The sequence below is a fragment of the Agrilus planipennis genome, unplaced genomic scaffold (assembly GCF_000699045.2).
Source record: "Agrilus planipennis isolate EAB-ADULT unplaced genomic scaffold, Apla_2.0 scaffold48, whole genome shotgun sequence".
Taxonomy (NCBI): Eukaryota; Metazoa; Arthropoda; class Insecta; order Coleoptera; family Buprestidae; genus Agrilus; species Agrilus planipennis.
Window position 1 is genome coordinate 927,697 of NW_020438937.1, and position 21,968 is coordinate 949,664.

At 34.8% G+C, this 21,968-nt stretch overlaps 1 protein-coding gene across 1 annotated transcript in view; it reads left to right on the forward strand.

Moving 5' to 3' along the window:
* Window positions 1-20,892, forward strand: part of LOC108732504 (calcium uniporter protein, mitochondrial) — a 135,837-nt gene extending 114,945 nt beyond the window's left edge. The window contains exons 4-6 of the mRNA XM_025974320.1: window positions 6,796-6,928; window positions 12,955-13,158; window positions 16,087-20,892. Of these exons, the coding sequence (XP_025830105.1) occupies window positions 6,796-6,928; window positions 12,955-13,158; window positions 16,087-16,362 (613 nt within the window). The 3' untranslated portion in view covers window positions 16,363-20,892. The remainder of the gene's footprint in view (window positions 1-6,795; window positions 6,929-12,954; window positions 13,159-16,086) is intronic.
* The last annotated feature ends 1,076 nt before the right edge of the window (window positions 20,893-21,968 follow it).

The window sequence follows — 21,968 nt, forward strand, 5'->3', positions numbered from 1 at the left end:
ACCAGTCTTAGGACTGATGACCCTATTCTGATGATGATAAATTACCTCAGGTTAATGCGAGAAAGCTTGTTGTTGTTGTCCCACTCTCGTACACACACATTTACGGTACTTTATAGTGGGTAAGAAATTGAAAATGAATTTTCACATTAATATTTTAATTATTAACTTGGGAAAGTCAGAGTATTCGTCTTTGACTTTTTGCAATCGCCAATTGGACGCTTGTTTCCAATTTTCAATAGACAATTTTCATCATAATGCAATTACTTCAGATGAAAGGGCAGCTTGGTACGGCTCTGGGTTGAGAGTTGTTCAATAATAATTCGCAATTGGAAGTCTTTTGAAAGGCACGAAACGAAATTTCCGGCTGCATTGCCTTAAATACGCTTTTAAATATTCCCTTTGGAAATTACGTAGCTTGTTGAGTTTCGCTGCATTTTACCCGAAAACATCTGATTGCTCTGAAGCACCACATGGGACCGTTTACTATCCATGTAAATGTAATATTTCTTAATAGAACCAAATTACGTCGGATACTGTTATTACGAAACTAATCAATAACAGTCTACGAACCGCCGCCTGAATGATTTATAATGATGAAAACAAATTTTCTATAACCTCATTAGGGATGATATTTAATTCAATTACCCTTAATCATCATCTTGATTAAGTCTACAAAAGGTATTTGATAAAAATGAGTTTGTAAACTTAGTATTCAGGGTGGATTACAATAAATAAAAGCTGTTAGAAATGTCCACTAAGACGTTCCCTTCACATTCCATTTCTAAAACTCTTTATATCAACCACCTAGCATAGACCATATTCCGTTGTTTATTTTCTGATATTTCCAGAAACTTCCCGTAAGTTCCTTTATTGTTATGGCCACGTTTGCCGACTTTCGAAGCGACATTAGAAGTGTTGCGGTTCGATCGCCTGCGGCATTCGTTTATGACAAGCAAACAAAATTTAAGAATTTATATTTTATTATTATTCTAATAAACAACTTTTTATAACCGTTAGGTATCTATATATATATATATATATATTGTTTTAACTTGGCAGGGTTGAATAAGGGTCTATAATTTATCCATAGTTCGGTTTGTACATATTATTAGGTATATTATTATTGTGAATTACATAAATAGTCCGAATGTTTAAGTAAGTTTTATCGGAGACACTTAAACATTACTGTCAGTAATTTTGTAGTAGAGTTGAACTTTTGAACTTTAACGTGAATCTTTTCGTTTCAGTATCTTTTTAGTTACGTCTGGATACCGTATAAGGTTTCCGAACCCTGAAAGGTCTTGGTTCTTAAAATTGTTACAAATCAAATGGAAAACGTGATCGTTAATAAAAATGTCACCGACACAAACTTTATGCAAGTAAACGACGTCTTTCCATTTCTCGTGCTAGATGAAAGCACTTACTATGTGAGCAGTGAGTAATTTGAACGTGAATTGAGACGCTTTCGGAGCTACTACCTTGAACCGGGTTGAAACCCGGAAAATTCACTTCTCTTCCCATTAAGAGGTACAATTATATTTCTCGTTCCGTGATTCCAGCCTTAGGATTTTATGTGCTCTTTAAATTATTATATGGATTACTTAACTAGGAAAGAGTCTGTTGACTTTTATTCATCGTAAAATAGTAGTGGTGGTTTTAAATTGTAAAAGGGCTGTTTCTACAGTTTTAGGCGTCTTTTTTCGAAAGGTTAATGTATTTGAAATTTATATGGTGCATACAGGGTTTGCCCGGAAAGTTTTAGGACTGATTTCCTTCTGCCGATACTGTGCTTCGGAGCGTGCGCGCACCGACTGGATTCGGTAGAGGGCATTCCTAGCTAACGAACGAGCGGCTGGTGAGTTGTCTCCGAGCACCTGGAGAGTTAGAACACCCTTTTTCGCGCGACGTGCTTCTGTGAGTGGTGCAAGCCGAAAATTTGTGTGAAACTCGGTAAATCTGCGACAGAGATGTTTGATATGATCAAGCAGGCTTACCGAGATGTTGCTGTAGCAAGAAGTGGTGTGTTTCGGTGGCACCAGGCCTTTTCAGAGGGCCGGGAAGAGGTCGCTGATGAAGACCGTGCTGGAAGACCTTCGACTTCGACAAACACCGACAATGTGACTCGTGTGCGCGAAGTTTTGAACTCAGACCGTCAACTAAGTATTCGTTTAATTGTCCAGACATTAAATTTACCAAAATCTGTGGTTCATGACATTGTGACGGGGCATTTGAACATGCGTAAGGTGTGCGCGAAGATGGTCCCAAAAGTGCTCACTGACGACCAGAAATTGCGGCGAGTGGAAGTGTGCCAAGAAAATTTAAACATGTGTGAAAGTGACCCCCAATTTTCGAGTAACGTAATCACAGGTGACGAGTCATGGATCTTTGAGTATGATCCCGAGACAAAGAGGCAATCTTCCGAGTGGCACACGCCGTCGTCTCCTCGCCCAAAAGGGAAGAATGAGCAAATCCAAAGTGAAAACGATGCTCATTGCCTTTTTTGACATGAAAGGCATCGTCCACCATGAAGTTGTTCCTCCTGGACAAACCGTCAACGCCAAGTTTTACGTGGAAGTGCTCAAGAGACTCAAACGAAGGGTCAATCGGGTCCGACTGGAAGTTGCACCACGACAACGCCCCGGCTCACACCGCCTTTCTTGTGGACAGCTACCTGACCAAGGCCTGCATCCCAGTGCTTCCGCAGCCGCCCTACAGCCCAGATGTGGCCCCCTCGGACTTTTTTGTTTGCTCGCCTGAAAAGGCCGCTGAAAGGCAAGCATTTTGAGACGACAGAGGAAATCCAAGCAACATGCACCGCGGCTTCTAAGGCTATTCCGGAGAATGCCTTCCGTGACGCCTTCGATGCTTGGAAATCGCGCTGGCAGCGCTGCATCGACGCAGAAGGAACCTATTTTGAAAGTTTTTAAAGAATTGTAACGATTGGCTCAATAAATTTTTTTAAATCGACTCAGTCCTATTACTTTCCGGACAAACCCTGTGTGATGTCTCCACCAGTTGCGCATTCATAAATTTGGTCGTTACACGCATCCAAAGCTGTATTTCGAGCTTTGGTCGTAAAGAGACGTCCAGCTCTAGAAATTATCGAAAACTACGGTCACTGGCAAAAAGAGCAAATGACAATTTTTATGCTCGGCATAAAGTTGTCTGTAAGTTAAAAAAATACTATTATGGAGAGCCATTAAACTCACACATTTCGTTAACAGGCGATCTCCAACGTTAGACAATAATTACGAAAGGACAAAAAACTGCAGTCAAAAAAGTTAATTTGTTTGTATTGTTTTTGTGAATTATTCGTCTTATGCTTACTTTTATTGTGTTGTATACCATTACACGATGAGTAATAACATTTTAGATAGCCACTTGGGTATCAGATAATTGCGGTGTATAAGTCAACCAAGGAGAAAAAAAAATAGAAAAAACACCAGCAATAATAATTTAAGAGGCATAACAAAAAACCTACCTAATAAAAATTGGTAATTAAGGGTGTATTAGGATAGGTCATTTGTATTATTCATTGAGTGATACACTAAATTATTTACGATTCCAATGTAGTTCTTGTCTTTACTTTTTGTTTTGAACAAGAATACACCAGTATGACCGAACTGTTACAATTTTTGTCGCTTGTTGGTATACTTCATTTAGTTTCTGTAGCGATGTGACTTTCAATTTGATCGGCGCAAAGTAGAAAAGAACAGCACTAGACCAGAAAAAGAAGGAGACAACTCTCGGCCAAACTCTTAACCGGTGAAGAGCGTATAATCCGTACAGTACTGCACGGAAAAATTGACCATTTTATTTACTACAATTCCATTGCTCAAATGTGCTGTTATTGGTACCATTTACTACTGAAAATATCAACGAGATGTTTATTTATATTTGAAGACATTAAAGGCTTTAACGCTTGTTTTCGACTCGCACTACTATTAATGATTGAACAAAACTTTTGGCAGGTACTGTATGAAAAAGTATGTTTAATGAACAAGAGTCGAGAGTATAATGAGCTTTTTTCTCCCTAGCTACGATTTTGCCAGCGCGCATCCAAGACATTGGAAGGGGCACATCGTTAGAAAAAATAAATGAAGTATATATTAGGTATATTAGGTTCGATTAACGATAACTCATTAGTATGATTCTGTCCGGCTATTTGACATCCGACAGGACTGTCCCAGCCTTAGTATTGGTCTTGGTCTCGCTCAAGTACTTCTAGTCTTGGTCTCGGTGTTGGTATTGTTGACATAGTCTCGATCTTGGTCAGTGTCCTGTGTGTTAAGACTTGGTCTTGATCATTTAATCTGATGCTTACATCTTTTTAAATAATTCTTTTAAGCACAAATTTTATTTTATCGTTTCTGCAATGCATAAATTGAAATTAGGCAAACAAAAATTGTATAGGGTTGTTCGGAAAGTCATTTCGTTTTTTTTTTGTGAAAATGAAAGACAGTTTTCGTATAATAAACAAATACTTTATTAAATTATATATTGACCGTTCTGGTCCAACACCTTTTGCCATCTTTCTGGTAGTAGCATAATTCCACGCTCATAACATTTTTGGTCTTTGCTGGCAAAAAACTGATCGAGGAGGTTTTTAACCTCCTCATTTGAGGTGAAGGTTTTACCGTCTAAAAAATTTTGGAGTGACCGGAACAAATAATGATCCGATGGTGCCAGGTCTGGACAATATGGTGGGTGTAGCATTGTATCTCATTCAAGCTGTAAAAGCTTTTGGCGAGAGTGACCAAACTTGTGTGAGGTCTCGCGTTGTCTTGGTGAAACACAACACCTTTAACTCTCGACATAAAACATGTTTTCGTAATAAACTTTCTTAAAAGCGATCAGTTTAATTACCTAATGGTGTGTAGTAATGTAACATATACTCTTACATTCCCCTAGCCTAGAACCGTTATTCTAATGACCTTAATTAGACAAAAGTCATCATCACTCTAATAAGTATAGTGTAGGTACATAAATTTAATAATGTTTTTTTAAAGGTGCCATCGGTGAATTGCATATTGATTGTTCGCTGTGAAGATAATTTGCCTAATTACGTATCTCAATTAATATTGTATATTTCCTCGTAGGATTAAATTTATGTTTGGGAATATATTTGATATGTTTAACTAAATCATCATCATAAGGTCATCAGTCCTAAGACTGGTTGGACACGTACCTCCATTCTTTTCTATCCTGAGCTAATCTTTGCATTTCCCTAAAACTAGAACAGCCCACATCCTTAACTATTTGCGAACAGTAATCTAATCTAGGTCTACCTCTACCCCTCCTAACTCCTGTTTCTGCCTCTAATATGTCTCTGACTAGACCTTCATGCCTGAGAAGGTGTCCTACCAACCTATCTCGCCTATTTTTTATTGACTTCCATAGAGTCCTCTGTTCTCCTATTCTTTCCAATACCTCTTCATTTCTAACCTTTTCTACCCACGATATCCTCATCATCCGCCTATAACACCACATTTCGAACGCTTCTAACCTTTTCTTTTCCGCCGCTCCCACTGTCCATGTTTCGCACCCGTACAACGCCGTGCTCCAAACATACACCTTTAACAACCTTTTTCGAATTTCTAAATTAACCGTTCGCGAGCATAGAAGTGACTTCTTTTTATTAAAGGCGACACGACCCTGCGCTATCCTCTGCTTTATATCCCTACTACTCCTTCCATCCTCACTTATCTGACTTCCTAGGTATCTAAAATCAGCCACTTCTTCTAATTTTTCGTCTCCTATCTTTATATTCGCTCTTTCCCTACTTTTTCTTCCCTTGCATATCAGTATTTTAGTTTTACTTTTATTTATTTTCATACAGTACTGATCTGTCAGTACCGCTTCCATTTTATTTAAAGCTATCTCTAGGTCCTCCTTGCTAGATGCTAATACTGCTATATCATCTGCAAATCTAAGCATACTAATCTTTTGCCCTTGCACATCTATCCCTACAGTTGTACTGTCTTTAATGATGTTGATGGCGTCTTCGATGTATAGATTAAAAAGTAGCGGTGACAGTGTGCATCCCTGCCTGACTCCCTTCCTAATATTTACTTCTCTACGTTGCATCCCCAGCTCTATAACTGCCTGTTGCTCTTTATACAAACTAAGTATCACTCTTCTATCTTTGTAATTCATCCCTACATTTTTAAGTATATTTAACATCTTGTCCCATTTAACATTGTCAAAAGCTTTCTCTAAATCTACAAATCCTATGTACGCACTCTTTCCTTTTTCTATCGTTTTCTCTATTGCTACCCGTAAAGCTAGAATGGCCTCCCGCGTTCCTCTATTTCTTCTAAACCCAAATTGATCTTCCCCTAATAGTTCTTCCGCCCTTTTTTCCATCCTCCTCTGTACAATTCTAGTTAAGATTTTTGACGCATGGGAAGTTAAGCTAATTGTTCGAAATTTCTCGCACCTATCCGCGCCCCTCTTCTTAGGTAATGTTACTACTAGGTACGTTCCGTTTATAATCCTCTGGGACTTTCCCCGTTTCGTAAATGTGACTAACTAACTTAAACATACTCTCTCACCTCTTGTCCTGCATGTTTTAGAATTTCCGCCTGTATCCCATCTACACCTGGCGCCTTATTATTCTTTAAATTTTTTAATGCTACGTCGAACTCTTTTAACTAAATATCTCGAGTATTATTTTCGTATTTTGTACCGCACAGTTAGAACTATTCAGCATCATGTAAGCAATTAGTGTTTTTGAGAATTTATTAACTCTTTTGCTTTTTCATTTTCACTACAACAGTTTTTCTTTCTTTGCAGACTTAGTGACGTAAGAAATTTAGTGAATCAATTGTACGAAGCTCTCAACGTTCAGGAGCATCAGCTGCAAAAAGAGAGGGATTTGTTTGTTCAGATCGAAACTCTTCGACAAGAACTTCAACCCCTAGAAGAGGTTAGTGAAAATAGTTTCATTTTTATTTAATATCAGTAGCGGATCGGGGTAGTTAGATACATTAATGTTCGAAATTAGTAGGTGCAATAGTAAATAGTAAATACAGTGGATTTTATTTATTACGACTTTGGTTATAGCGAACGTTGTGCTATAGCGACGTCATATGTAAGTCCCTTGAATTTAAAGCATACTTTAGTATAAAATTTATGTGGCTATGACGACTTCGGATGTAACGTCTAATTCGGGTGTAGCGACTGTTTTTAATGAATCATTTGGAACAATTCCCTAGTTATCCCGTGCAGACAAAGACACAATGAGCATTCTTATCTTTTGTTTATATTCACACAAATAGTGGTGACCATTACCGTTGTTTCTGAGTAGCAACTGTGTTTAGTAAACTTTTGAATAAGTGTGACTTACAGATGTACATTTACTATTAAAAAAAATCGGTTGTCTGTAAAGTCGGTTTACTGACGATAGTTGAACGTAACAACGTCATAAGAAAATACTGATGGAATGGTTTCATTTTTCAAAAGAAAATTTTAATTTTATTTGTTTGATAGATATTTTGTATGGATATAGAGAAGGAGGTAAATGGAAATGTATTATTGTATAGCAGCTGTCCACGCGGACGCATCGCTCACTCAAGTAGGAGAGAGACAGATGTCGAACGCTGCCGAACGCGGAGGCCGATTGTGCCTCTTTGTCGCTCGTTCCGCGCTCTCGCTTGCACTTCAAGCCTTAAATGGAACGCCTCAGAGCGAGGTAACGACGCATGAGTCATGTTTTTTCGTGCGTGCAGCCGGCTCCATCGAATTATAAGACGTTGTCACGTCAAAAAAGGAGAAAATTGTCTCAAAATTGAAAAACAGTGTGTGTCTGAATCTTCTTTAACTTTACCTGTAACGACTTCTGGATATAACGACGAAATTACAGCGGTCCGTTCGTTGTCGTTATACCCAAAATCCACTGTATTTTTTTTGTGTTTTGAAAATAACTGGTGTCTCACACTCTCGATAGTTTTCGGAGGCTATTTAAGAATGGCTCGTACTAGAGATGGATTTGAAAACAACCCTTGTATGTATGTATGTAGTCACGTACGTACATAGTTTTCCAACTTTACTAACAATCTGCATTTGCAGCGAAGCAAAAGTTTCTTAGTTTCACCTTTCAGCGCAGCATTCTGTGTGTTTTGCATATAAAACACTTCATCCTGTCTTTGTGAATTAAAAGTTGTTGTAAATTATCGGAAAACTATGATAAACTGGAAGAAGTTTGTACCAGTTTTATACCAGCGTCTTAAAGTTTGTGTTAATTGATTCAATTAAATAAACGGCGCGGAAATTTTATTCGACCGAGCGGCGTGACTAAACCACTGCTTAGCATTGGATTGGATCACTTAGGAAAATGCTGTGGCAATAATGATAACTTTCTAGATATAATCCTTCACTTTTCTCTTGTTTTCATTTGTTCCGTCTCATCTGTCTTTTCCCAACCACCATCCACATACTCACACGATTCCTAAGATGAGGCCGAAGACACCGGTTTTACTTATCTTGACCCAACTTTTTTTTTGTTTTTTTTTTGTCCATGTAGACAATATTTATCCCACGGATAGTCGTTATTGTTCTATTACTGTTTTCAATTTGTTTATTTTCCCCCCATTCATAACCACTCACCGATGCTTGCGATTCCCAAAGAAGGTTAAAGAGGGATTTTGTTTTGAACCTACAGTGTAGGCGTTAGAACATCCGTCCACCAGCATTGGCTAACGGGAATGAACACATTGAAGTTCTTTTTATGACACGGGCACAGAATGCGTCAGTCGAGCATGTCTGGTTTCTAAAATATATCTAAATATTTATGCATGTACCTAAACTATGATCAATTTGATTGGCTCTGTCTTCTGCAATTTGTTATCATAAAATTCGAATTAAAGCAATTAAATTTTCGCTTGGATCAAATTGAGAATGAAGTTAGATTTAAAACTTCGTCATATGGAATGGATTGAAGGAATCCTGTTTTAAATTTTCAACCGAGTATAATTTGTTATTTGAGAAACTTGTTGACTAAAATCGAGGAATTTTTCAAATTTATTCCATTAAAAATGTAGTTTTATTTGCCAGAGGCGATTAATGGGAAAACCAGCAGCTGCTTGAGGAGCAAATAAAGGAATATATAACGAGGGTGGTTGTGTTAGTTCGTTAAAGCAATCGGAATAAAAAGTGGAAACAAACAAGGGATTTGTATTCGAGAAACGCCGAAGGGCTTACGTTTTCAACCAAAACAAGTTTCATTTCCCAATACCGAGCTTTGTTTCACTAATTGCTGGAAAATCGTGTTAATTAGAATTAACTAAATCACAGAAAGAAACTGTAGTTAAAATTATCAAGAACGAAATTTGCATTTCAATTTAAAACTTCATTCATTTCTGTCCCTTCCTTTTTTGTTTATTTCATTATAAAACATGCATATATGCTTGTGTTGTCAAGAATTAAACGTTTTCTTTCAAATTCCTAAATGGTATACCATATTTACTTCTGAAGAATTAGTTCCACAAAATTGCCTTTATTTTCAGAAAAGGAGCGAAATGGATGTAGTGGCTTCAAGGAAAAGTAATCTCCTTGCTTGGGCAGGTTTAGGCTTGATGTCTATACAATTTGGAATATTAGCGCGATTGACTTGGTGGGAATATTCATGGGATATTATGGAACCTGTTACATACTTTGTTACTTATGGAACAGCCATGGCAGCCTATGCCTATTTTGTACTCACGAAACAAGTAAGTGACTATAGTTTTTCAGAACCCCCGAAAACTATTTAATATTTAACATTTTACTAAAAATAAGACGGGCGACTGAATCATTCTAGTTAATAGTAGAAAGAGGAGACTGTGGTAAAATTTTAATTAAAAATTAAAATGAAGACACCCCTAATTACCACAAAAAACTTTATTTGAGCGGACACATGTTTCTTCCACTTCATACGTGGGCATTATCAACGCGAGACTGTCTGTCTCGTTAGGGGTGAGTCTTCCTTTTAATTTTTAATTCTAGTTAATATGTAGGTCTGCTTTCTTTACGTATTACGATGTGCCCTAAAGTTCATCTTATATCCTGAATAGTGATGTCCGGATTGTTGAAAAAATATATTCGTGGATACGGATACTGATACAGACTATTAGTGTCTAAGTCCGATGATAAGGATAATACGGACCTTAATTTTCGTACTTCGTTTGTTTCTCGCATTCGCCGCATGCACGTGGCTTTGGATCAATATTCGAGGAACGTCCTGTTTTATCCGCGGATACGGATACGTATACGGATATCCGGCACATCACTAATTCAAAATACCGTTCCCTTTATTATAAAAGGTTGAAATATAACAATGATAGTGAGCTATGAATCAAGATTCTAAATTAACGTTTTACGAAATCGCCCATAGTTTGAACAAGAAATTCGAACGATATTTTAATGATTTATCGATTTTGTTATCGTAACGAATGTTAAACAGATCGTCTTGTTCTTTTTTGAATAAACAAGTACAACTTTTACTGCTTAAGGTAGTAAATGCAAATATACGCTACGGGTGCATATATAAATTCATAAATTGTGGATGATACCCTTAAAGCTCGACCGTCACGACCGCAACTTAATGTAATTTGAATATAAATGTCTAGATTCTTTTTCTTAGTTGGAATTGCTTACAGGATACATTCACGAGCGGTTCTTTAAACACTGGTAGTGGATAATTTGTTTTATATAATTTGTGCAAAACCTTGGTGGTTTACGACAAAAGTAAGTGCTACTGTACTGTACGTGAAAATTAAATTGGAATTTTGGAAGTGATTTGCGGTCAGGTACGAAGGTAGATTAAGAAGTCTTTAGAATGAAACAGTAGACCTACTTTTGAGTAGATAAAATCCTCTTTATTTTTCAACGTAATTTTATTTTAGTTCAATGAACTTATTCGTTATGACATTTTTCTTCTCAAAATAAGCGTTCGTTCCAGCTATTACTTCATTTGACCTAAATTTCTTTCCCCGAGTCATTTTTTCATGTTTGGGTATATGAAAAGTCACACAGGGCTAGATGAGACGAATATGGTTGACGGGGAAGTAATTCGTAGCCCAAGTCGTCCAATTTTACAATACTTTACACGATGAATGTGATGGTTCCTTATATTGTGATTTATTTTCTTCAAATGTGATCGCTTTTAGTTAATTTTTTTATTCAAGGTACTCAATACTGATGTGTGATATTCATCTTACATTTTTTTTACACATTTACTTTGATTCTGGAGTGTATTGATGGATCCTTGTTGATGAAGCCACCCTTAAATTCATTTACCCACTTTTTTCCATTTTATCGATGATATCGTTAGATTTAATCCTTTTAATCACTCCAGAATATTCACCTTTTTTCCTGTTTTAAAAATAACTTTATAAAAAGACCCTAACGAAGAAATTTTTTTTTTCAAATGTCATAAATTTAACAACTAACGTTTAAAATAATACACTTCAGAATAAGCAATAAACTTCTCAATCCACCCTCGTAATTTTCATACTGATCCGTATCTCTAGGGAATCAGGGAATCAGGAAATGAAGGATATTTCTTTGCATACAATCTTCTTCTCCAAATGTGAAAATCAAATTGCTGTTGGTTGGATAATAATTCTCAGCGTTGTGAGCGTGAAAAAATATTTTCAAAGATGCCAGAATGAATTATCACAGCAATAAAATTGAAATGAGCAATCTCTTTACTAGCAGTTTAGTTTAATAGATTGCCAGAAAACAAAATTGAATTGGAAGCATAATCTGGAAGGTATGAAAAAAAGTCCTTGCAGCTTCAATTGTCAGTCAATTAATGAAGCATAGTTAAATTTTGAAAGTGCTGGTGGAAATTGTTTTTTATTTGAAACAACGTTTGAGATCTACGACCTAGGTACCTACAGTCTAATATAATCCACCTATTTTCATGTAGTTTGTTTAATAAGTAAAACTTATTAGGTATTAGTTCTTGAAAATTAATATCTTAATTATAGATAATATTCTTCATTATTCACTCTATAAGAGCAGTAAATAATAAGTAAACATAGTATCCGACCTCCGTAAACTCCTTATATTCTTATAATAAACCTTCGAAAAACATACCCACAGGTAAGGAAAAAGCGTCGGCCAAGCAAAGAAAATAAATTTCTTTGTTTCTTTTTATGTTGCACGAGCGAAAATGGTAATGGTATGGAATATATTTTTCAACCACGTCCATGTGCGTCTTTTTTTTTTAAACTAACGGAACTCAAAATCTTTATAAAAAAAACGTAACAGTCCTCGAAAGCTTTAAATTATATCTATTGGACTTTATTATTTTTACGAAAAGATACGAATTTCTTTAAACCATGTTGTATTTTTCAAAAATGGATCTAACCCTTTGATGATCGGATAAAATGTCCCTATGTATATCCTTGTTCTCAATTCGCCTGTATTGTATGTATATGTTAACGGAAATGTGTGTAATCCATCATTCTATACAATTCCTAGGAAATGTATATAATTTTTTTAAATTTTCCGGAAATGTATGGAGTAANCCCTTTGATGATCGGATAAAATGTCCCTATGTATATCCTTGTTCTCAATTCGCCTGTATTGTATGTATATGTTAACGGAAATGTGTGTAATCCATCATTCTATACAATTCCTAGGAAATGTATATAATTTTTTTAAATTTTCCGGAAATGTATGGAGTAAATTATATTAGACATATTTCCTAGAAAGTCTATACATTTCCTAAATAGCAATCGGAAATGTATTACATTCAAGATGTCAATAGGTACGCGGGTTTAGCGGAGCTAGGGGAGGATATTGCGTCATCAGGCGATTTAATTTATTCACAGATAACTCTGATTCTACGTTTACTAACGTGTTTTATTCACAAAAAGCAATAGTTTTATAAATTTCCCAGTACAATATCGGCATTTCATACAATTCCTAGGAAATGTATACATTTCTCATTGCCTTTATTTTCAGAAAAGGAGCGAATTGGATGTAGTGGCTTCAAGGAAAAGTAATCTCCTTGCTTGGGCAGGTTTAGGCTTGATGTCTATACAATTTGGAATATTAGCGCGATTGACTTGGTGGGAATATTCATGGGATATTATGGAACCTGTTACATACTTTGTTACTTATGGAACAGCCATGGCAGCCTATGCCTATTTTGTACTCACGAAACAAGTAAGTGACTATAGTTTTTCAGAACCCCCGAAAACTATTTAATATTTAACATTTTACTAAAAATAAGACGGGCGACTGAATCATTCTAGTTAATAGTAGAAAGAGGAGACTGTGGTAAAATTTTAATTAAAAATTAAAATGAAGACACCCCTAATTACCACAAAAAACTTTATTTGAGCGGACACATGTTTCTTCCACTTCATACGTGGGCATTATCAACGCGAGACTGTCTGTCTCGTTAGGGGTGAGTCTTCCTTTTAATTTTTAATTCTAGTTAATATGTAGGTCTGCTTTCTTTACGTATTACGATGTGCCCTAAAGTTCATCTTATATCCTGAATAGTGATGTCCGGATTGTTGAAAAAATATATTCGTGGATACGGATACTGATACAGACTATTAGTGTCTAAGTCCGATGATAAGGATAATACGGACCTTAATTTTCGTACTTCGTTTGTTTCTCGCATTCGCCGCATGCACGTGGCTTTGGATCAATATTCGAGGAACGTCCTGTTTTATCCGCGGATACGGATACGTATACGGATATCCGGCACATCACTAATTCAAAATACCGTTCCCTTTATTATAAAAGGTTGAAATATAACAATGATAGTGAGCTATGAATCAAGATTCTAAATTAACGTTTTACGAAATCGCCCATAGTTTGAACAAGAAATTTGAATGATATTTTAATGATTTATCGATTTTGTTATCGTAACGAATGTTAAACAGACCGTCTTGTTTTTCTTTGAATAAGCAAGTACAACTTTTACTGCTTAAGGTAGTAAATGCAAATATACGCTACGGGTGCATATATAAATTCATAAATTGTGGATGATACCCTTACAGCTCGACCGTCACGACCGCAACTTAATATAATTTGAATATAAATGTCTAGATTCCTTTTCTTAGTTGGAATTGCTTACACGATACATTCACGAGCGGTTCTTTAAACACTGGTAGTGGATAATATGTTTTATATAATTTGTGCAAAACCTTGGTGGTTTACGACAAAAGTAAGTGCTACTGTACTGTACGTGAAAATTAAATTGGAATTTTGGAAGTGATTTGCGGTCAGGTACGAAGGTAGATTAAGAAGTCTTTAGAATGAAACAGTAGACCTACTTTTGAGTAGATAAAATCCTCTTTATTTTTCAACGTAATTTTATTTTAGTTCAATGAACTTATTCGTTATGACATTTTTCTTCTCAAAATAAGCGTTCGTTCCAGCTATTACTTCATTTGACCTAAATTTCTTTCCCCGAGTCATTTTTTCATGTTTGGGTATATGAAAAGTCACACAGGGCTAGATGAGACGAATATGGTTGACGGGGAAGTAATTCGTAGCCCAAGTCGTCCAATTTTACAATACTTTACACGACGAATGCTTTAAATTGCATCTGTTGGACTTTATTATTTATATGAAAATACGAAAAGATACGAATTTCTTTATACCATGTTGTATTTTTCAAAAATGGATCTAACCCTTTGATGATCGGATAAAATGTCCCTATGTATATCCTTGTTCTCAATTCGCCTGTATTGTATGTATATGTTAACGGAAATGTGTGTAATCCATCATTCTATACAATTCCTAGGAAATGTATATAATTTTTTTAAATTTTCCGGAAATGTATGGAGTAAATTATATTAGACATATTTCCTAGAAAGTCTATACATTTCCTAAATAGCAATCGGAAATGTATTACATTCAAGATGTCAATAGGTACGCGGGTTTAGCGGAGCTAGGGGAGGATATTGCGTCATCAGGCGATTTAATTTATTCACAGATAACTCTGATTCTACGTTTACTAACGTGTTTTATTCACAAAAAGCAATAGTTTTATAAATTTCCCAGTACAATATCGGCATTTCATACAATTCCTAGGAAATGTATACATTTCTCAGGATATGTGTGTATTAAAAAATCTTTGAAACAATATTTTATACATTTTACATGCGTGAGATTTTTAAATACAGTCAAAGGTACTTACCACTTATCCTATCTACAATGTCGACATATCTGTCTAAAGCTAATCTAACCAAACTAGCCATTTCCTGAAACAAATAATAAAATAATTTTAATAAATGTTCTTGTCGCTTTTGAATGAAATATGAGATGTATTAATTAGAGATAGGCTCGGCATCCGGTTTGAATCCGGCACTTTTCGTAGGCTCCGACCAGGTACCGGATAATGACATGGGGTACCAGAAAAAAAGAAAAAGCGAAAAAAANATGTTAACGGAAATGTGTGTAATCCATCATTCTATACAATTCCTAGGAAATGTATATAATTTTTTTAAATTTTCCGGAAATGTATGGAGTAAATTATATTAGACATATTTCCTAGAAAGTCTATACATTTCCTAAATAGCAATCGGAAATGTATTACATTCAAGATGTCAATAGGTACGCGGGTTTAGCGGAGCTAGGGGAGGATATTGCGTCATCAGGCGATTTAATTTATTCACAGATAACTCTGATTCTACGTTTACTAACGTGTTTTATTCACAAAAAGCAATAGTTTTATAAATTTCCCAGTACACTATCGGAATTTCATACAATTCCTAGGAAATGTATACATTTCTCAGGATATGTGTGTATTAAAAATTTTTTAAAAAAATATTTTATAAATTTCGTAAATACTCTCGGAATTGTATAAAATTTCTACATTTCCGGTAACATATATATCAATTTTCTCAACATGTAGCACTACAAAACAGAAGAGCAAACTCCCCACCCCTAAAAACAGGTTACGTGGTTTATGGATGGCATCGTATCTACAATTATAAATAACGAATATCTCATAATACTTGTGATCCTCTCCACTACCCTTGTTACATAACGTCTTCAAGAAGACCGCTTTGAAAAGCTGGTTGTCATTCCGTTTGCGAAGCTATACATTAGAAGATTTAATGTAATTTGCAGGAATACATTTTGCCCGAAGTTCGAGACCGACAACACCTACTTGCTTTACACAAAAAAGCCAAAAAGCAAGGCTTGGATCTCACAAAATACAATCAACTGAAAGATCAAATTACCAAATTGGAACGTGATTTAAGGAAATTGCGGGACCCCTTGCGCATGCATCTACCTGCAAAAACGAAACCAGCAGAACCTCCTCCATCTCCTTTGACAAACGCTACAGCGCCGACAGAACAAAAAGCCGAAACTGTTGAACCTAAAACTGTAGCAAAAGTTTGATTGTAATTTGGTTAGACAGTTTAGCGTGTGAAATTTGAACAAGTGCTTGCCCGAGTGATTTCGTCTTCTCAAGACTTTAGGCTTTGAAATGATATTCATATTTATATTTATTACGGTATAGAAATTTTAGTTTTCGATTTTGAATCGAGAATAATGTACAGGTTATTCAAATTGGGTAGGTGTATGTTTTTACCATTGGGTTTTGGTAATCCGAGGATGATAAAAAGAGAATAAAGAAACCAAAAAAGAAAAATTTCTGAATAAGGAAAAGAAAACCTGAGGCAGAAGAAGTATGTCGATTGTGCTTTTGGATATTGAATGTTTTGTGTGATCTTTTGAATATATGTAAATGTTTGATCAATAAGTTGAAACCTGGTACATTTAATGGAGTAAGGACAAATTGAAAGAAAAACGAAAAGGGTGTGTTTACGAAAATTACAGAAAAAATTAAATCCCAAATGTTCATTTTTGAACGCCACAATCAATAGTTTCGTTCATTTCATGTTATTCTAAAGGTTGTTAAAAATACAGAATTATATTTTAATTTAAGTGTATACGAAACAAAAGACACTGTTATTTTCCATGAAAGTAGCGTCCAGGAGAAGCAGGAAAGTAGAACATTCCGTAGGTCGTACAGTATATACAAGGCATGTTTTTAAAGTTATAGGAATTTAGCTATAATTTTTATTATTTTGTTAATTTTCATCAATATTACAATGTGTTTTTTCAACATAATCTCCATTTAAATGAATACATTTATCCCAACGATAAACTAATTTTTTTAAGCCGTCCTCAAAGAACTTTTTCGGTGCCTCCTCAATCCTCCTATTTATGGCACGTTTTACGTCAGTTAAACTTTCAAATCGAAACCCTGTAAGGGTTTATTCAAATCTGGAAACAGATGACAGTCAAGGTGCAAGATCCGGAGAATAAGATGGGTGTGCAAGTAATTCTCATCGTACATCGTTCAAAAAATCCTTCATTTTTCTTGCGGTATGCGGTCTTACATTATCCTATTGCAATAACGGACCCTTATGCAACTTTTCTGGCCGTTTTTTGACAAGTGCCTGTCGCAGTGATCCAGATATTAAATTCGAACAATATTCTGCTTTAATTGTGGTACCTTTTGCCAGATAATCCGTAACAGTAATCCCTTCGTAATCCCAGAATACACTAAGCATTACCCTTTCAATAAACGTAACTGCAGACGCCCTCACTGGAGTCCGTGCTTCGGGTTTGCACCATTCTTTGGATTGACTTTTGGTCTCAGGATTGAAACAAGGAATCCATGTTTCGTCAGTGGTTATTATTCGTTGCCAAAATTCATCACCGTAACGAGCTAACAGCTCTTGAAGTTGACAAATATCAGACCTATTGATTTTCTGTTCTGGTCCCAACAGCTTTGGCACCCAGCGCCCTGAAACCTTGCTAACGCCCAAACAATCATGCAACATGTCATGAATTTGTCGCGTACCTATCCCCAGGCGCACACTAATTTGACGAATAATCATTCGTCTGTCCTCTTAGTAGGTCTTCGAAGGCAGTAATGTTTTTTTTTTTATTTATCGATGTGCTTGGGCACCCACTGCGTGGATCGTCTTCTAGTGATGTTCTACAGGTTTTAAAACAATCGATATCGATCCATCGATAAACATTACTTTTGGATTCTGCAGGCTCACCAAATAACTCCTTGCAGACGCTGAATAATTTCTAATATCTAATCTAATCTAATATCTTTTCACACCTTTCCACAAAGAGAAAATTATTGCTCTTTGAGATTTCGCTGCGTCTTCCATGGTTACAAAAACAGATATGAAAACGCGTTTATATCACTCAAACATCTAAATCAGACTGAACATTGTTGCACTAGATGTTGCATAAACATGTTAAGATTTGCCTGGCCCCAATAACATTACCTATAAGTTCTGCATAATTTAATTATAGTACAATTCCCAGAACTTTGGAATCATCCCTCGTACATCCACATTGTATTGTATGTACCTTTTCGGTATTCATGATGGGCGTGGATTGCTTGTAAATCCTGCTATCCTTCTGAAATCCTTTGAATTTTTCTCTTCCAAACGTTTTTCATTGTGCCGTCAGTGATGATGTTATCAGTCACAAATCAGTTCCAACCTAGACGTCTTTCTGAAGGAACCATCAGTGAAGAACAGTGAAACGCTTGGAGTAGAAATTTTTCATGGACCAAGTCAAAATAGCTCATAGAAGAAGTTCCACACAATAAAATTAAATGACTGTATGACGAAAATACAGATCTTAAAACAAAAAAAGAAGGAAATTTAAGCGTCTATCGCATTATTATGCAACAAGTTCTCTCAAGTTGAGAAAAACGGAGCAAAACTTCCAGCTTTGAAACTATTACTAATTGCTTAATATATATCTGAGTCTTTCGTACACGCCTTAAGGTACTCTACTTTTCTGCTTTCCTTAGACGAAGTCTCTGGTACACTGTGTTCTTCAACTGACTATTTAAAGATTGTTTCTAGCTTTAGTTCATTAATTTTTACTAACTCAAGCTACTGAGTTGCTTATAGAGAATAACAACCAATAAATTAATTAATATAATTGGAATAGATTTACCCAGACAACCCAAGTTTTTAACCGCTTGCTGCATCAGTCATAATTACTTACAGCCTAACTTTTTGATTTTATTTTCATCAGTACTGAGGGTGTTTTTTGATCAATAACGTAATACTATAAGCTAAAATATTTTGACCAATCTTCGCTGTTGCAAAATTAGTAAGTCCTTACGGTTATGATTGTTCTATCGATTTTAAATATGTGCAATAATATTTTTTAACAAAAATCTAAAGTATATTGGATGAAATTAATTCTCAATCTATGTGTTGGACCAGATTTATTTTTTCTGATCGTTTTTTATTTTTAACCTTTAAAGTGTAATGTAATTTTTCCTGAAGTTCGCCACTAGCTAAAAGAGAATTACCTAATTAATGTTTTCAAGATTGTCATTGTTTGATATCTTCTTTGTATTCCACATTGCCCAAAATCCTCACTCATCCGTCCTTAGCTTACATAAAGGAAGTTTAACTTCTAATTAATTGGCTTCTTAAATTTACACCAATTTTATCATTTAAGTAATAGATCATGATGGATAAATACTCTTTTAATAATCAAGGTATAATTTAATGTTTGATCAACGGATTTTTAGTCGTTTTGCCATAAGGAGGGATTAAACTGATAAGCTGATTTAAAACAGTTTCATTTATTTTAATAGTCTAATTTTACAGTAAATGTATAGTTAAAACTAACAGTCATGTGACGAAATGATCGGTGATGTTATGCGTCAAGTACAAAAAATCGGTTGGTCAAACTGAATATTGAAATCCATATAAATGACTCAACATTTAACAATAAACAAGTAATTTAACCATTGAAATTAATAGATTTCTTTCGGCTTTTTTTTACTGATATCAACAGCGTTTTGTTAAATATTAAGAAAAAAGTAGCACGTCCTTGTATTTGATGATTTAATGATTTTAAGACTCCAATTGTTGTTATACATATAACGTTGGCACCTTTATCAATTTGTCAAAAGTGTTTTAAAGTTCTAGTTTTAATTTTGAAAGGTGATTTAGTTTAAGTACATAAGTGCATGTATATGTGATTCTAAGTTTCCGATTTAAAAAATTAGATATACATATAATTTTTAAATGTGTAGGTGTTTAAAGTAAATAATTAATTAAAATCTTATCCATTGCGGAGCTTAGAAGCACAAATAAAATAAATTTATTTGAATTTGGATTTCAAAGCATTGCTGTGATTAATATTAAAACAATGTGATTTTATCGGTCACAAAATTTTAAATTTGTTATCTATATTGCACTAAAATTACACACAATGTGTATCTATGTATACACACCTAATTAATTATCGTATTATGAATCTATAAAGTTAGTTGTGGACAAAGGCAGAAACGTGATGTGATTTTTAGAAACAACCGTTATTACATTGAAATTTATTTATTTTGGAATGCCACGTATAGTAATTCAAGATTTTTTATTAAATTACTAGCCTAACCCATCAAAAGTAACCCGGCCAGGCACTAGAAGTTCTAACAGCCTAATCTAACCTAACCCAACCTAACCTAACCCATTAAAAATAACCCGACAAGCACTAAAAGTTCTAACAAACTGTTGTAGGTCATGGATAAATTAGCAGTGCTTTTTATTATGAAATTACCTAGCCTAACCCATCAAAAGTAACCCGGCCAGGCACTAGAAGTTCTAACAATATAATCTAACCTAACCCAACCCAACCTAACCTAACCCAATCCAACTTAACCTAACCCATCAAAAATAACTCGATCAGGCACTAGAAGTTCTAAAAAACTGTGGTAGGTCACAGATAAATTAGCAGGGCTAATTTTATTGAATTTTAACTCCATTTTTACCTTTATCCACAACATAGATACTTATACATTTCGTGCACAACTTTTATTTATTATTATTAGAACACTGCTGTATATTATTTTTACACATACATATGTATTTATGCTGTTTGGAAAACTAATAAGTAATATTTTGTCAAATGTAACTCATCATTTATTAATTTTTATTATACAACTTTATAAAATTTCTGCGTAGGTATTTTTTTTTATATGTATCTTGCCTTTGCACATTCACCTGTGATTGCACATTTTAGCATTTGCACGAACCACTACTAAAACAATCATTTTTTAAAATGAATTTTTAAGTTTCCTGAATAACTACGACATACATATTAATAATTATTATTGTTACTGTTTGAATATCGTTGTTAATGTTGCNTTTTGGGTTTCTCCGTTTTCTTTTTATAAAATAATTGTTATGTTTGTATAGTATTATGTACTAAAATTGTAGAGAATCTTATTTATTTTAAAAGGATTGTATCTAATGATACTTAGGTTTTTGAATTATTATGAATTTACATGCCTAGTTCAAGGAAATAATTATCTTACAGTGTTCTGAAAATGTACACTACCGATCATGTTTGAAATTATAACTGGTCTTGTTGGCTAATTATTTAATTATTATCATTGTCATTATCACAGGGTCCGTTTAATAGTTAGACACTTACCTCTTGTGCAACGAGAACATTATGGATTCATATCTATTTACGAAGAGTAATCAAATCAAGGTCTGCCTCTGCTCCTTTTTACTCCTGTTTCTGCTTCTAATATGTGTCGAACTAGTCCTTTTTGTCTCAGAATAAAGTGACCTATCTTTCTATCTCTCGTTTTCCTTATTAACTTTCACAATGCCCTCTATTTTCCTACTCCTTCTAGTACCTCTAAGCTGTTTTATCTACATCCACAATATTTGCGGCATCCGCCTATAATTCCACATCTCAAATGTTTCTAATTTTTTCTTTTCCACCGCACTTGCACAGAGTTATGCTCCATATTAACCGTTCGTGTTTGACTAATTAGAAAAAGTATAGAATAGGATAATTATTCGTACTATAATTTGACAATGAGTTCAATTAAGAATCGAATGGTGTATTTTTCTTGGGTATTTTCAGAACACGCTGTATATATAAAAATTTCTTTTGACATAGGTATGTCCGGTATATGTTACCTATATATT